General features: G+C 50.7%; 1 protein-coding gene across 3 annotated transcripts; it reads right to left on the reverse strand.

Annotated features, from left to right (window-relative positions):
- Nucleotides 1-320: 320 nt before the first annotated feature.
- On the reverse strand, nucleotides 321-14,293 carry HDAC3 (histone deacetylase 3). Of its 3 annotated transcripts, XR_012675871.1 has the most exons (16): nucleotides 14,157-14,293; nucleotides 13,745-13,827; nucleotides 8,883-9,025; nucleotides 7,401-7,482; nucleotides 6,566-6,622; nucleotides 6,415-6,470; nucleotides 4,223-4,356; nucleotides 3,865-3,945; nucleotides 3,703-3,776; nucleotides 3,418-3,482; nucleotides 2,988-3,077; nucleotides 2,813-2,871; nucleotides 2,358-2,437; nucleotides 1,859-2,016; nucleotides 1,050-1,568; nucleotides 321-970 (listed from the first exon to the last, which is right to left on the reverse strand). XR_012675871.1 is itself a non-coding variant. In XM_075164026.1 (15 exons), exons 1-15 carry the CDS (start codon nucleotides 14,209-14,211, stop codon nucleotides 1,499-1,501), a joined length of 1,287 nt encoding a protein of 428 aa, XP_075020127.1. In that variant the 5' UTR covers nucleotides 14,212-14,293; the 3' UTR covers nucleotides 321-1,498. The 3 variants fall into 3 exon arrangements, 2 of the variants coding, with proteins under 2 accessions (XP_075020127.1, XP_075020128.1); XM_075164026.1 differs by having other exon boundaries at nucleotides 321-1,568; XM_075164027.1 differs by lacking the exon at nucleotides 6,566-6,622 and having other exon boundaries at nucleotides 321-1,568.
- Between the last annotated feature and the right edge of the window lie 531 nt (nucleotides 14,294-14,824).

Here is a 14,824-nt window from a genome sequence, read left to right on the forward strand (position 1 = left end):
TGATATTTAAAACAATTGCAGGAAAGGTTTCTTGAATCAGCTCTGCAGCTTTCTGCAAAGCTTCTACTGGAATCAGAGGCATAAGCAGGAGTGTCCACCAGCCCACGTGTCCTCTTGTAAAGGAATTCAGGGCGCTCTCCTCATCGTGACGCTCAAAACTCACCAGCATACACTTTGAGGAGCTGAATGCCCTCCATCCATCCAGACAGGTCAGACGGCAGAGGACACTACCCTGCCAGGAATGATACGCGTGTTCTCAATCCTTGGGAGGACAGGAGCCAAAAAGGTGGGAGCATTAACCAGACGAACAACAGGTCAGGTAAGAAAAATACTGCCTCTTCATTTAATGTTTAAAGACATCAGTAAACAAACAGAACAGTACAGACAGTCAGAGGCTAAACCGCTCCCGCCTTCCCGCACACTCCAAACCACGACAGGTACCAGGTGATGCCTCGGGAGAAGGAGCAGCAAAGTCTGGGATTTGAGGGATGGCCGAGAGAAATCTCTGCTGCGTGAGGGCAAGACGACAGGACTTGGAGGAAGCAGCTTCCCTCACCCGCAAGCAGAGCGACGTCTCCCGGGTACAGTCAAGAAGGAATGGTTTCCACTCTGAGCAAGCAGCCCAAATCTCTTGCTAACACACAGAAGGGCCACGTGTGAACTTGGAAAACACAGCTGGAAGCTACATTAGAGGTGCAAGACACACTATGTACTGACCTTGGCAGCCAAACCTCTGTTCCACAGTGATTTTAGCCTCTCGAAGAATAAAGAAAACAGGGGAGTTAGGTCCAACTCAGCAAAGTGTTGCAGTACTCGTTTGTGAATGCAAAACTGAGTACGGGGGGAATGAACAAGACTATCCTCTGCGTACATTCTTCCACCCTGCTCCATCAAGCTGCTCCCTGCTCCAGGGACACTCCCGACCCCTATCCCACAACTGGCCTTGTCTTCTCGAATGGTTTTCCTTGAGCTGTGGAGCGTCAGATGGTGAGAAGGGACATCAGGAAGCAACCCTCAGTGCAGGCTTCAGAGGACAATCGACTGGGTACCTGAGTGGCGGGCTGGGGAGAGCAGGATCTATCAGGTGTTGCTGCTGAAGAGAGGCAGAGATCGTAGGCACAACCGCTCCAGCGCCCACCTTGCTGGCAGAAGCCTGCACAGGAGTTACGGGGGTGACCGAACCAGCGCGGGTCAGGCTCTGAAGGCAGTCGCACGGCTGCCAGCCAGTACACAGCACAGATTCGAGCACTACTTGAATTTCCATTTCTCAGAGCGGTGACAGCTGGAACCGTGACACGTGGTGGAAAGTAAGAACACATTTCACTGCTCGCTGCCTCTCCAGGTAGCAGAAGCCTGCAGTGGTGGTGTTTCTGCCGCCACCGCATGCAATCAAATACGAAGGGAGGGCGAACTGGCTCCTACGTGGCCCAGTTATCTGCTCCAAGCACCCATGTCCAATGCAGGACCCCCCATTGTCCAGAGCCCCACACCAGAGCCCTCAGATCTCAACGTCACTCTCTTTGTCATTGTCGTGGTCACCGTCATAGAACTCGTTGGCAGCTTCAGGCCTGGGGGAAAGACAATCGCCATGAGCGAGGAGAGCCCAGGCACCCTTGGGGCCAGAGAAGAACGCCTAGGTCACATCGCCGAAGGTCAGGACATGCCCTGCACCCAAATACCCCATGAAGTGTTATGTGAGGAGACCACACATTTCTAGAGAGAGGCTCCCTGGATAAAACCAGAGACTCAGAAGTGACTTAGTGTCTGTTCTAGGACACAGACGATCTCCAGTATATCACCTGCCCATCTTAGCAGGGACAGAAAGGGGAGCCCACTTCTCCAGAACAAGAGCTGGTACCTGCTGTAGTTTTCCTCAGAGCCTCTTTCCTCTGGATCAGGCTCATCTGTGCGATCGTAGCTGAGCAAGTCAGAAGGGACGTCATGGATCTGCACGCTGGGAGCATGGTTCAGCATTTTCAGATTCTCAAATATCGTCTGCCTGATCTGATCCAAGTACTACACAGAAAAAACAGAGAGGGATCACCACAGTGAGATCTGGCAGTTTGCACAGAGTCACAACTGTCAGCACTGCTACCTGCCAGCATCATCTATGTGGTGGCCACGAGAAGCACATCTGTGCAAAAAGCTATTTATCAGAGCAGAGGAGAGTTAATTCAATCATAGATACTCAAGCACATAGAAAACAGTAAGACCACCCAGCAAGGTTCTCTAATGCTATGAGACTTTCTGACACTGCAGAGGAAAAGCTCTGCTTGTTCTTTGTCACAGGGCAGAGCACCAGCCGGAGGGTTTTGGGAGTACATAGCTGATACTGCAATAAGGCTGCAAGCACTTACCTGCCTGGAGTTCTGATTTTCAATCCTCGTACTGACATCAGGATGAAGGGTGAAGTCTGGAGCGAAGTATTCAAAGTACTCTGTGATGGAAGGAGCAAGAGAGTTACAGAGGCAAGGGAGCCCAGCCACCAGCTGCTCTGCTCTGCAGGGAAGCAGAGTTCACTCTCCCACAGACCTTAAAAAGCACAGTGACGCACAGCCCTGCAACCACAAGGAACTATATGAAACAACAGAGCGAGCAAAGGTAACGCTCAGGTCACTGAATAGGAAACAATCCAAATTAAATGATACACGACACAGTAAATGATACGTGCCCAGCAAAGCCTACAAGTGGGTGGCAGGAGATGACTAAGGTCTTATCTCTGGTCAATGCAGAATAGAGGTGTTAATTCTTCAGCTGATATAATAAATACTTTAGCTCAGCTAATGAGGAAAAAACCGGAACTCCAACTTACCACTGTATGGGAGCTCTTCGCTAATTGCTTCATCTACAAGCAATGACGTTTCGTAAGTCCTGAAAACATGGAATAAGATGAGCTCAGTCCAGAGAAAGCTACATGGTGCATGCAGCGATGAAGCCCACAGCAACTGCTTAACCAGTGACCTTCAACAAGCAGAGAACAGACTCACCAGCATCGTGCCACATTGCGGACTGTGTAACCACCTCCTCCCAGTACCAGCAAGGGGATGTTGAAGCTCTTTACATACTCCACGCACTCCCTAGAAACCCCAAACAAAAAAATGCCAGAGCTGTTAACTGCAGCACTTGTCAGAAATGTCACCGTACACTCAAACACCACCACGGCTGGTGTGATACACCTGGAGTTCAGGGCTTCCACCCAGGGAAACCTGTGAACCATCGCTCTGCAGCGGCTTGTACAAAGCCTCATTCTAAGACCCCCTCCCGTCACACAAGAGTTAAAAAAACACCCAAAACTGCTGGTGCTGCTGGAAGGGCGAAATCAAAGCTCAAGCCTCACAGCAGAGGACTCATCAGAGCCCTTCAGACTAAAGGACGGTCCTTCAACTAATTGCTCTGCCCCAGCCCCGCTGTACTTACCCATGTCCTCTTATACTGAGGTTAAAACAACCCAAACGGTCGCAACCCAGAGAATCAGCACCGCACTGGGGAACAGAAGAAGAACGACTGAATTTTTGGAACGGAGGCATTGCTATCCAAACACACATCAGCATCCCCACCCCTTGGCCACCCTCATTCATCAGAGGGTACAGACAGCAGCTCAGCTGGGACACAGCAAGCCTGACTCCCCGGGATCGGAAGGTGACACATCGACAGCAGCCCCCTCACCTACAGCCTCTGGAAGGGATGGACGTGCTTTCTTACCTGCAGTACTATGCAGGTGGGCTGATAGTAATCTACCACCTGGTTAATGACGGGCTGGAAGAGGTGTTTATAACCTTTGGAGAGAAAGACAGATTTGTCACGGCTCTGGAGCAGAAGCAGCAGCAAATCCCTGGGCAAGGGGAAATGGCAGGGAACACCTACTTTGGTCATCAATGCCATCTCGTAGAGGCACGTTGAGACAGTAGTAACGACCGCTCTCTGCACCAACTTCATACATGTCACCTGGCCAGGGAAAGACAGGAGAGTCACAACAGCTCTGAGACTTCAGAGGTGTGGAAAGGCCAGATCTGGTCTGGGTTTAGATCCCTTAACCTAGGTAGGATCCCTCTTTCTTACAAATAACTATACTTCTGTCCTCTCTAATTGCTTTTCCATGCCCTTTCTTCCATCATTTCTCCCTGCAGCTCTAATTTTGTCATTTTACGCTTTTATACTCCAGCAGAGCTTCCAAAGGATTCTGAAGCGAGGCCAGGTTCACACTATAAGGGAAAATACATACCTGTGCCAGGAAAGAAATAGTTCCCATATTTATGAAATGACACTGTCATGACACGGTCCGTCAAGTAGAAAGCCTCCTGCACACCATCTCCGTGATGGATATCGATATCAATATACAGAACACGTGGGTGGTATCTATTGAATACAGGAGGAAAGCCAGCATTACTGTCTGCACCGCAGCCAACCTCACCATTCCCCACATGCCTCAGTATCACCTACAGGTCTGAAAACCACCGCCGACATCTACCTGCAAGCCCACTTGTCAGAAGAACTCACCTGTCCCACCCCAGGCACATCAAATGGCTTTAGATATGTGACATTTGTATACAGTCAAGCACGCCCCACCACTAAAACATTTTCTTCTGATGTGCTTGGAAAGAAATACTAGAATAAAAGGTTTTCACATGGGGCCAGAAGTATCTTGGAAAGCACATGGTAAAGAGAACCTATTTTAACCACCTGGGGGTTAGAAAGCTGTGGGGTTTTGCTTCCCCTACAAACAATGTGCTGTTAGTTGATTTTTAAGAGCTCCAATGATTTTTAACCGTATCAGGAGATGAAAGGTAAGCTAGCCGAGGAGGAAGCAGGAACACTTACTTCCTCCACATGCCAGAGTACTGGCAGCACTATGTCCCAGCGAGCTAGCACCAAGAACACCAGGCTGGACTAAATTTACTGGAGAAGAAGTCTGCTGGGTCACAGAGACAGCGGGTGAAGAAGGGGAGATCATCACAAGTAAATGGACTGGGGTAATGGTCAAAGCTGATGTGCTGTCGAGCACTAGAGACACGGCCCTAAGCCATCCCTGCCTGCCAGCTCCAGAGCTGCCCGCTCGGCTGGAGAGAACGTCTGCAACTTTTCACACGGAAATGCTGCATCCCAAAGAACAGGAGATCTGGCATCCATGCCAAAACCCTAGGGGACTGGGGAGAGACCTGAAAAAAACAAGACAACATCGAAACAAGAGAGGAGGAGCATGTGGTTCGTGCCATCCGCCTCGGAACCACGGCTTTAAGCGTGTCTGCAGTGATCTGATCAAACTGGTTGCTAGTGCTGACCCATGCTGATTAGCAGACCAGTACCTTGCCTCAGTATCCCAAGAGAGACATAAACTATTTAAGAGAGCCCAGATTATTCATCCCGTAGACAAATGACAGCCAGGAGAACGGGGGGATGCATACACACAGCCCTGGCACACTGGTAAAGGGAGAAAGGGACCTTCTAAGAGCAGAGGCACCACCGTACTCCCATGGTGGGAAGCAAACTCAAGTATGCAGCCACCTGCTGCAGAAATGGTTCCTGAAAACAGGGAACAAGAGCATAGGGACATATTATAATCTCCCATGAGGAGTAACTGGGCTGTATTTGAAGCCTTTGCATATGGGACTCATATGAGACTAGAGAGTGGGTGTGCAGAGATACAGTGAAGACCTGAGGTTCCAAACACAGAGCAGGGAAGACAGGCAGAGAGGAATGAGATACAAGAAACCCCAGTACATCCCATAAGTCTAACTTGGAGAGCGAGTAAGCTTGCCACCAGTCATGTAATCATTGTCTGGTCAACCCCAAATCTTTTTTAATTCCGTAACATCTCGTCTCAGATTCAGTGACAAGGAGGGCATTTGAGAGTACAAAAAAAAAAAAAATTCACAGACTAATCCAAGAAATGGAAGGTATTTCTGTAACTCTTCCTCCCATTCTGAATTTATTTTTCATTTTCTATAAAGAAAAAAAAAATCTGACTCTTTTTTACTCAAAGCAAGTGTCCTTTGATCATCCATGTGTTGCTCAAGTCCTGTTCTTAAACCACTCAAGCAAATCAAGAAAGATTCGAGTCATTTAACTGTCTCCAGTGAGCCATAATTTGCATTTACCTACAAAAGGCTCACTGTGGCAAAAACGCTGAGACTCAGGAGACCCTGAAATGAGTATTTCACAGATAGATGAGAAATGGAATTGAAGAACTCTTCTGTATCCCTTAAGCTGCATGCAACAAAACTGGAGTCAGATATTCCAATTCTCAAGCCTCTCTTCTTGTGCCTAAAGAAGAGGCCAGGACAAAACCCAAGTTGTTGGCCTTCCTGGACTCTAGAAAGGCAAATGGGGCAGGGAAACAGAGAGAGAGAACAGTGAAGCAGCAGAGGGAAACCACACACCAGCCAGGACAGTACTGCACTTGCCCCATGTCCTTACTTGAGCAGCTCCAGGATGCCGATAACTATGTCGTTAACATAACAAAACCCAGAAGCCTGCAAGACAGAGAAAACCGAATAGCATTAGAACGGCATCAAGACAAAGCCTGGGCCTCAAAAAGATGGAGAAATATGCAGATTTGCCTCATTACCTCAAACTTTTTGGCATGATGCAGCCCCCCTGCCCAGTTTATTGCAATATCACAAATCTAAGAAAGGAAAGATAAGTTAGTTTAACGTGACAACGTGGTAACAACAACCTTGCACCCACTTCCCCAGTGCACCCACTTCAACCTGCCCAGCAAACAGCCTTCTGGCCTTTCCTTCTCCTACGGAGGCCTTTCCAAAGCTCCATCTTGGTCGTTAGCCCCGCCAACGGTTTTGGACACATCATGTCCGTACTGGATTAGTCCTGTGCTCTACATTTCCCGTTAGACCAGAAAAGATCATCTCCCGCCTCCACCGCTCCCCCTCCAGCCAGCAGCAGGCAGAGCACCTGGCACATAGTTTGTTCCTGCGCTTGTTCTTTACACTCATTAGACCTTTCTCAGGTCTCCAGAAGACTCAAACCTCTGTAGTTTGTTTTTTTTTTTACACCCTCCAGAAGGACCCTCTTCTTCAGCCCTTCTGCGTGGTCTCATTTAGTGCATTTCCATAGCGGAGACCTAGCAGCACTGTCCAGGTCTCCCAGCAGCCAGTTTCACTGAAGACCCCCGGTTTGTTCTACAGCGCTGAGAGTACCTTGTGACTTTAGTACGTGCAGCATTAGCATCCTCTGACTCCCTTCAGATTAAACATCTATAAATGGTTGCCTCTGACAGTACAGGAATGGTCTCAAGCTTAACAGTCCTCAGCACTAGGTATTTACGCTGCCACACAGCGGTGCTTGCTATGTTGTCGCACAAAACAAATCCACGAGGTTCTTAAATTGAAAACCAGTTGGCTTACGCCTGTGTTTCAAAACGTAAGCACATCAGCTCAAGTTACCTTGTTGTTCAGCTGCGTTGCTCCCTGCAGGGAGGCCCCGGTATAGCGAGAGCAAAATTCAAAGAGGCCTGGAAACACTGGGCTGAAAAAGAAACCATGATTCAAATATAGAACATCTTCTCATTCCTCCCCATTTCTCCAGAGCAAAGCCACGGATAAAATTGTTCAGGGACGTTACCTGAGCAAGATCAAAACCCATTCTCTGAAAGAGTTAATTTGGGATCACTCTGACCCTGCTTGTAACACACCGAGTACCAGCAGGCGAGCAATCCGGCTGCAAACAATGGCAAACTCGGTGAATTCAAGAATGATTACCAAAGCTTCCAAGCTAGTCCTGAAAAGGCTCCCCTGCTCACAACGCCGGCGTCTGTCCCGCAGCCCTGCTGACACGTGCCCAGAGCTGGGACACGATGCGAGACACTGCATCAGGAGAGGGGAGGACTGGGCTGCTCCTGCGCTCTCTCCCCTGGCTGTGTCCGAAGATCCTGCCCCCGCTCTGCTCCCAAGCGCGCAGCCCAGCGCGCAGTAATACTGCAACCGGCGCCGAGCGCTGCTCTCAAGGCAGCGCCAAGGTCTGATCCGTCCCACCACGCAGAGCCAGCCCAGGCACCGGGAGAGTACCGGAACACAGGACATGGAGCCCGTGTCACCAGCTTGCTGGCACCACGTCACCCATTTCATTCATGGACAAGCAATGGCTTAAATACTGTGGGGTTTTATTTCCCCTTTCCTTTCTGGTAAGAAGATGGTTTCTGATCATCAGAGCAGCAAGGTTACAGAACAGTCTTCCGATTCTCAGCCTAAGTATTAAAAACCAGGCTGTACTAATATCTTGGGATAACACTGTTCTCTAGCTCACATAACTCCTCCCGTGCTAGTACTTACAACTTTTCCCTCCACAGAATACCTAAGAACAATCTCACTCTCTGACAGCCCGTATAATCCTCAACCAGACAAGGCGTATTGCTATTTCCTCAGTCACCCACAGAGCCCTTCCACACATTTCTGTCAAGTTTCACCTCTCACGAGCATTAAAGACTGGAATTGTACATTCTCAACAGGAGCTCATGCAGTTTTGTACAGAAGCATGAATATCTCCTTAGCTCTACCTGAAAATCAGGCTCTCAAAGCTGTCTTGAATTTAACATGCACGTATTAAGGTAGCTAAAATGACAGGCAATTATTTAAAAAAATAATTAGCATGTTCAAGAAGAACTGGAGGCTCTGCAAGAACAAATAGAGATACAGTCTCTAACCCAACAAGCTTACAGCCTAAATATAGATGTAAAAAGGGGGACCGCAACATCTGAAGAGAAGGGAATCAAGGAGGTTCCAGTAATCTGATATACACAGGAGGGACACCCGCCTCATTCTGGTTAAAAACAAACAAGAAACGAGACATTCCAAAAGAGCTCTCTGGACACGAGCGATGCAGGAGCACCCTTTCCAACTGCGGGCTTGCAGGAGGCACAGAACACTCACCAGTCATCGCCCACGTTGAAGGCGTTGAGGCTCTTGGTGAATCCCTGCATGTTGTTGGGACTCACTCTCTGTAGGAAGTCTATGTAGTCCTCGGAGTGGAATCGGCACATGTCATGCTGGGATGCCTGGTACGGTTTGAAAACCTTCAGGAGGAAAGGCAAGACTTATTTCCCATCCAAACTCGCGTTTGCTTTGGCTGTAAGAAATCTCAAGCTAATTGACAAACCGCCTGCGTGAGGTATATCAAAAAACGTTCCTATACACTGGGTTCCTGACTTTTTTGTTCATTTAAATTCAACAAGCTGCTCCATGAAGCCTGCTTTCCTAACGATTTTTCTCTTTCAGCCATAAACCCGTCTCCTACCTCATAACAACTGCAGCTCTTGCCACATACTCTCTGATGCCTTCCTTCCTCCGCTGCACAGACCCCCTCCCTTGGGCAAGCCAGAATAAAACAGCTGAGTTCAAACTCCAGCTTCTTCTTCACTGGGGGCCACTATTCCCTTCTCAGTCACCGGCTTTCATACAATTTTAAGACCTTGATGTAGCGGTGGTTTCAGTCCCTCTGTCAGATTTGCCTGTAATGGGCTGATAGGTTCAAAAGTTATTTGGAGCAAGCTCACAGACAGACGGAAGAGTTGCATAAGCTTTGTTTCCTTTGGAAAGCCGTCGAAAAACGGTCAGGGAACTGGATAGATTCAAATTAATGTGACAATACAGGCTTGCCAGTTTGGCACTTAATGCACGTACCTCAATGTAACAGGAAGTTAAAAATTAACACCACATACCTGGCGAGAGGAAATTAAAGTTGCACTGAAATCCATAAGAGATCTTTTTTGTGTTTCCCAATTTCTCTTAAAGCATGCACTTTATAGAAAAAGTGGAACATGAGAAAAATAGTAAGATACATGAGCTTGTCTCCAAAGGGAAAACTTATCAGGGCAACTGCACCCATGTGCCTGTTTCCTGGGCTAAGCAGGAAACACGTTAATTTTCAGAGACACGGAATTCCCTAACAAACAGATCACCTCCTTTCCTGAACTGATCTGCATGCGGTGTGGTGTTTTCCACATGGATGCATGGGGTTCGGTGTTTCTCGGAGGCTGCTGCCTCTGACAACTCAAAGACGGAGGATGAGGCGACCCAGAAGCACGAGCCATCAGTGCAGCTGCTAAGGGTGAAGGCAAGACCTATTCCCCACGAGGGCTCTGCACAGAAATCCAAACGGCTGATTACATCAAAAAAGACCAAAACCAATGCCCAAGAGTTATCAGAGAGAAGAAATAACTCTCACGGGATATTCAGAGACTCTCTTGGACAACAAAAAGTAGGGATGTGTGATTCAAAACGGGGGGAAAAAAAGACCAAAAGCTTCGAGACTCACTCAGCTGCTGGCAGAAGAAGAAACCTGCCTCCCTCCAGCCCTCACCCTGCTCCCAGCAATCCCACCTACCTTCCTAAGCTCTGGCACTCGGCCCCCTCTCCGCGCTGCCTCGTTTTGCTAACTCCATAGAAAACTCTCCCGGCTTTGCCGAGTTATCGAGTTGCATCAGTTCACGCAAGGATCCAACAGCTTCCAGAGGCAGCACAAGAAAGGCAGCGGGAAGACGCAGCGGAGGAGCAGGGAAGGCGAGCAGCAGGACACCCTCTCCCTCTCAGCAGCGCTGAGCCTTGGTTCACCGCGCGCTTGCGCGCTGCAGCCGCAGATGAGCTGGGAAAGGTGCGAAGGGGCGAAGCCAGCTTGACGGGATAGCGGCCTTTTATTCGGAGGAGGCAGAGAGGGCGGATAGTGATGTAACCACAACACAAAGGTAACAGGACCTTTTGTAGTCACAGCTGACCCTAATCCCCGCTTTTATTTGCTCGTAACTTTGCCAGTCGCTGACTGTTCAGGATGAAGTCTCCTCTGCGGTTTTCAGCTTCACGATGGCGTCTTGTGGAAAATATAATCCCCCAAAAAGGGTTTTAAGACTAAAAATACGGCAAAGTGTACAGCTCTGCCTGCTGCCTCATTCAGACATGGATCTGACATTTTGAAGTGTTATGTGTAAGTATTACGCTTTTTGCTGTTTCTGCAAGAAAAATCCCAACTCTAGGGAAGTTATTCATAGAAGTTCATACATTTACAGCAAAAATCTGAAAGATAAATTCTGCAAAGATTCCACGTGCCCTCAGTATACTCCAGCTGCATCCCGCTGTGAGCGCAACAGCAGGTCACCATGGCTGGACGCGATTTTGCCAGGAAATTATATTAATTACACAGAGAAGCTTTTCTAATGTTTAAACATACCAAATTAATTTTATATATTGCATCAAGAAACTGTTCCACTGCTCCATTTTAGCACCTTCCTTCAAAAACTGCTATTGCGCTTTAGTTTTGGGACAGCTTATTTTCTATTTGCTTTCACTCAATCCGTACGTCTCTCAGCACAGAAGCAGATGTGCCGGCAGCGGAAGAGCTCGAACTTGAGCCCACGCCAAAGGCCAGGCACTTGTACAGCGCCAGAGATAACGACCAAGTTGTGCAGCACGGACGGGCAGGTACAAAGCAGCCGAGATTTAGCTTGTCCCTCTGCCCCACTTGTATCGGTTTGGCTGTTCAGACTTTGCCCGAAAAAATAAAAAGCAGGAAAACTGTATTGCTATCACGCTTGCAAGAATTTTGCACTTCGTCCTGCCCATATAGCAGAGAAGACACTGTAAACATGCCAGAATTAAACACACTGGTCTAATCCTGCTCTCTTGTGCTCACAGTGACGCAACTTTGATTTTAACATTGCCCGATTCTCAGGTGCTTGAGAAGCGACCTTTAAGGACAGGCTTTTTTTGGTACCACAACAACTAAATATTTAGTCGGGTCTTTGAGGGCGCAGTCCAAGTTGGTTATAGTTTTGCTTAACGTCTAACGGTGGGGATGAGGGAACCTGCGAAGCTAATCATCGTCCGGAGAAGTGCCTGGTCCAACTGGAGAGGGACTGGAATTTGCACGTTTCTGTCTGACAGCTCTGCACGATCCCCGTGTTTTCACAGCAGCTCGTGATTTATCCCTGAAGCATGCTGCAGATGTGAAAACACATCACAAGTTGATCACGCTTTCTCCTCCACAGCCTCAAAATAAGCCCGACTCTATCAGCAGTTACTTGCAACCATCTACAACTGCAAGCAACAACCTACGATCGAGTTCTACAATCATTCTGAGAGCACACGTCTGGGGTCATCCAGTTCAGGCTCATGAGTAAGAGGGGAAGTGGCTGAGCGTCACCCGCAGCCGGGCCCGGCTGCAGAAGGGTGAGGAACGCACGTGGGATGCACGAGCGCAAAGAGGAAGGATGGGGGAAAGTCACGACAACCCCCACAGATTGCAGCAATGACGGTTTTGTAGCCATTTTTCACCTCCCCTCCCTAGCGACGCACGATGATGACTGTGACAGAAGCGCTCTTACGAGGTAATTCCCATGAAAAGACACCATAAATGCACGGATGTCTCTATATGTACATATATAAATACATACATATACATACATAAAACCAGAAGCACCTGGAGCTGTAGCCTACAATGTTTAGAATAACATTCCGGGTAGGGGCCTTTCCCCAGGACACAGATCACAGGCTGCGGAGACAATAGGCAGCAGCTACACCCGGCCTCCGGATCAGACAGCACGACCTGGAACCGCGCCAGTCAGCCCAGGAATTAAATCGCTCAACGGTCCGAAACAGCTTAGAAGCGATCCCGCTGCACCAAAAGCGAGAATAAGCCAACAGGAGACAAAACAAGTTGCTCCAAAATGACCAGCAGCTGCAGGTGGCATGTTCTGCACATCCAAACGGGCAAAAGCCATCTCAAAAGGGGCAGAAGGGTACAAGACTTCTACCATTCCTGCCTTGATCTTGTATCGTGGGGCATTAAGCTACGTGCCCTGTACTCCCGAGAGCTTTTCATGTGTTCTGTGCTGCAAGAACGGGCTGAAAAGTGAACCAGGATTCTAGGGAAGGGAGCACGGCTCAATCCCGCTTGCACCAAGTCAAATAAAATACTTCAGAAGAGGGGTGCCACGCATTCGTAGTGATATTCCAAAACTTGTTCATTTCTTGAAAGATGAAGATTTTCTTTTTGATTATCACTACATACTGTCACGTTTTACCAGGTTTACACAGGCTAGATTTCAGGAAGAGAAAAATCTTTCTAACAGTAACAACTGGACTGGAGTGCACTGGACTAGGTTGCTTGAGCTGACTGGGCAACAAAGACTTTGAAGAGCGGGTTGGACAATCACTTATCAGGTATGAGATGGGATTAGTGAACCCCGTTAAGGCATCAAGGTGAATTAGCAAGCCTCTTGAGGTTTTTTTTTTTCCAGCTTTACCATTCTACGATCACACAGTCTACAGCGGTCACTGGGTCCTTCCTAGAAGGGGCTACAGACAGAAATTTCACGTATGGTGCCCCGCGGCACTGCTGCGGCTCCAGGCACGGCACAGTAAGACACGGACAGCCAGCGATGGTGCCTTTCAAATCAGCTCTGGGTGGTATGGTGGGGGCTCAGGCCGATGAGAATGCCTGAGACTGCTCAAAGCCTTGTCTGCAACAACTCCGTCACCTGCCGTGCCAGAAGTGGAGCTGAAGGAGAGGCAGTGACACGAGAAAGCTGTGAAGAACCCACTAACATGGTCCAAGCCTTAAGATGGAGGCCAGGACCGGAGTCAGCAGGACAGCGCACGGGTCTCCGGCACCTTTCACACCTGCCGAAGCCTAAATCCCCCGCACTGCCGGCCGCCTGCCCAAAGCCACCCGCCGCAGCCCCCTCGTCCCCCGCCGCCCGGGTGGGGGGGCCCCGTTGGACCCCGGGAGAAGCGCCGCTTACGATCATCTTCTTGTAGAGCCCGTAGTGCAGGACCAGGCTGTGGGTCAGCGCCAGGCGATGCGGCTTCATGGGGTGCCCCGCTCCTGCAAGGGGAACGACACGGGGAGTCACCGGGGCGGGGGGGGGACGGGACACACCAGCCGCCCCCCGCCCCCGGGGCCGGGCCCAGCGCGGGGCCGTGAGGGGACCCGCCGAGCCACCCCCCGCCAGGTCCGCTCGGCCCGGGAGGCGCTGAGGGGACCGTCCCCAGGCCGCCCCGGCGAGCCAGGGCCGGGCCGTCCCCCCGCCCCGACCCGGGACCGGCCCCGTCCGGCCCCTCCGCCGCCGCCGCCGCCCCGGTTCTCCTCCGGCCCCGCCGCCGCCGCCGCCGCCCCGGTTCTCCTCCGGCCCCGCCGCCCGCCCCGGCCCGCACCGTAGTGGAAGTTGCCCACGTCCGGGTCGTAGAAGTAGGCCACGGTCTTCGCCATGGCGGAGAGGCCGGGACCCGCCGCCGCGCGCTCCCGCTCACGTCATCACGCCGCGACCGCGCCGCGAGCCCACGCCTGCGCGGCGCCGCCGACAGCGAGCGACAGACGGCGCCGGGGGGGCGTGGCCGAGGGCGGGGCGATCGCCGCTGCGGCGCCTCCGCGGTCCTAGCGCCTGCCCCAGCTCCCCCGGCTGCCCCCGGTCACCTCTCGCTGCCCCCCAGGCACCCCCGGGCACCCCAACTGCCCCCAGTTACTCCCAGCTGGTCCTAGTTGCCCACTGGATTCTCTCCCATAACCCTACGTCTGCTCCCCAATCACCCTCAGCTGCCCCCAGTCACCCCTCGCTGCCCCCAGTTACTCCCAGCTGATCCCAGTTGCCCACTGGATCCTTTTCGGTAGCCCTACAGCTGCCCCCCAGGCACCCCCAGCTGCCACCAGGCACCCCCAGCTGCTCACCAGTTACCCCTGCTTGTCTCTTGATCAGGCCCAGCTGCCCCCAGTCACCCCCAGCTGCCCCCAGTTACTCCCAGTTGCCCGCTGGATTCTCTCGTGTAACTCTACAGCTGCTCCCTAGGCACTCCCAGCTGCTCACCAGTTACCCCTACTTGTCTCC

Source organism: Calonectris borealis, chromosome 15, assembly GCF_964195595.1.
Source record: "Calonectris borealis chromosome 15, bCalBor7.hap1.2, whole genome shotgun sequence".
Taxonomy (NCBI): Eukaryota; Metazoa; Chordata; class Aves; order Procellariiformes; family Procellariidae; genus Calonectris; species Calonectris borealis.

Coding starts and splice junctions, on each gene's coding strand:
- HDAC3 (XM_075164026.1), bottom strand. CDS start 14,211: ATGGCGAAGACCGTGGCCTACTTCTACGACCCGGACGTGGGCAACTTC. Junction 4,357..6,414: donor GGCATCCTGGAGCTGCTCAA/GTAAGGACATGG, acceptor TGTATTCAATAG/ATACCACCCACGTGTTCTGT. Junction 3,483..3,702: donor CCACCTGCATAGTACTGCAG/GTAAGAAAGCAC, acceptor TCTGTTCCCCAG/TGCGGTGCTGATTCTCTGGG.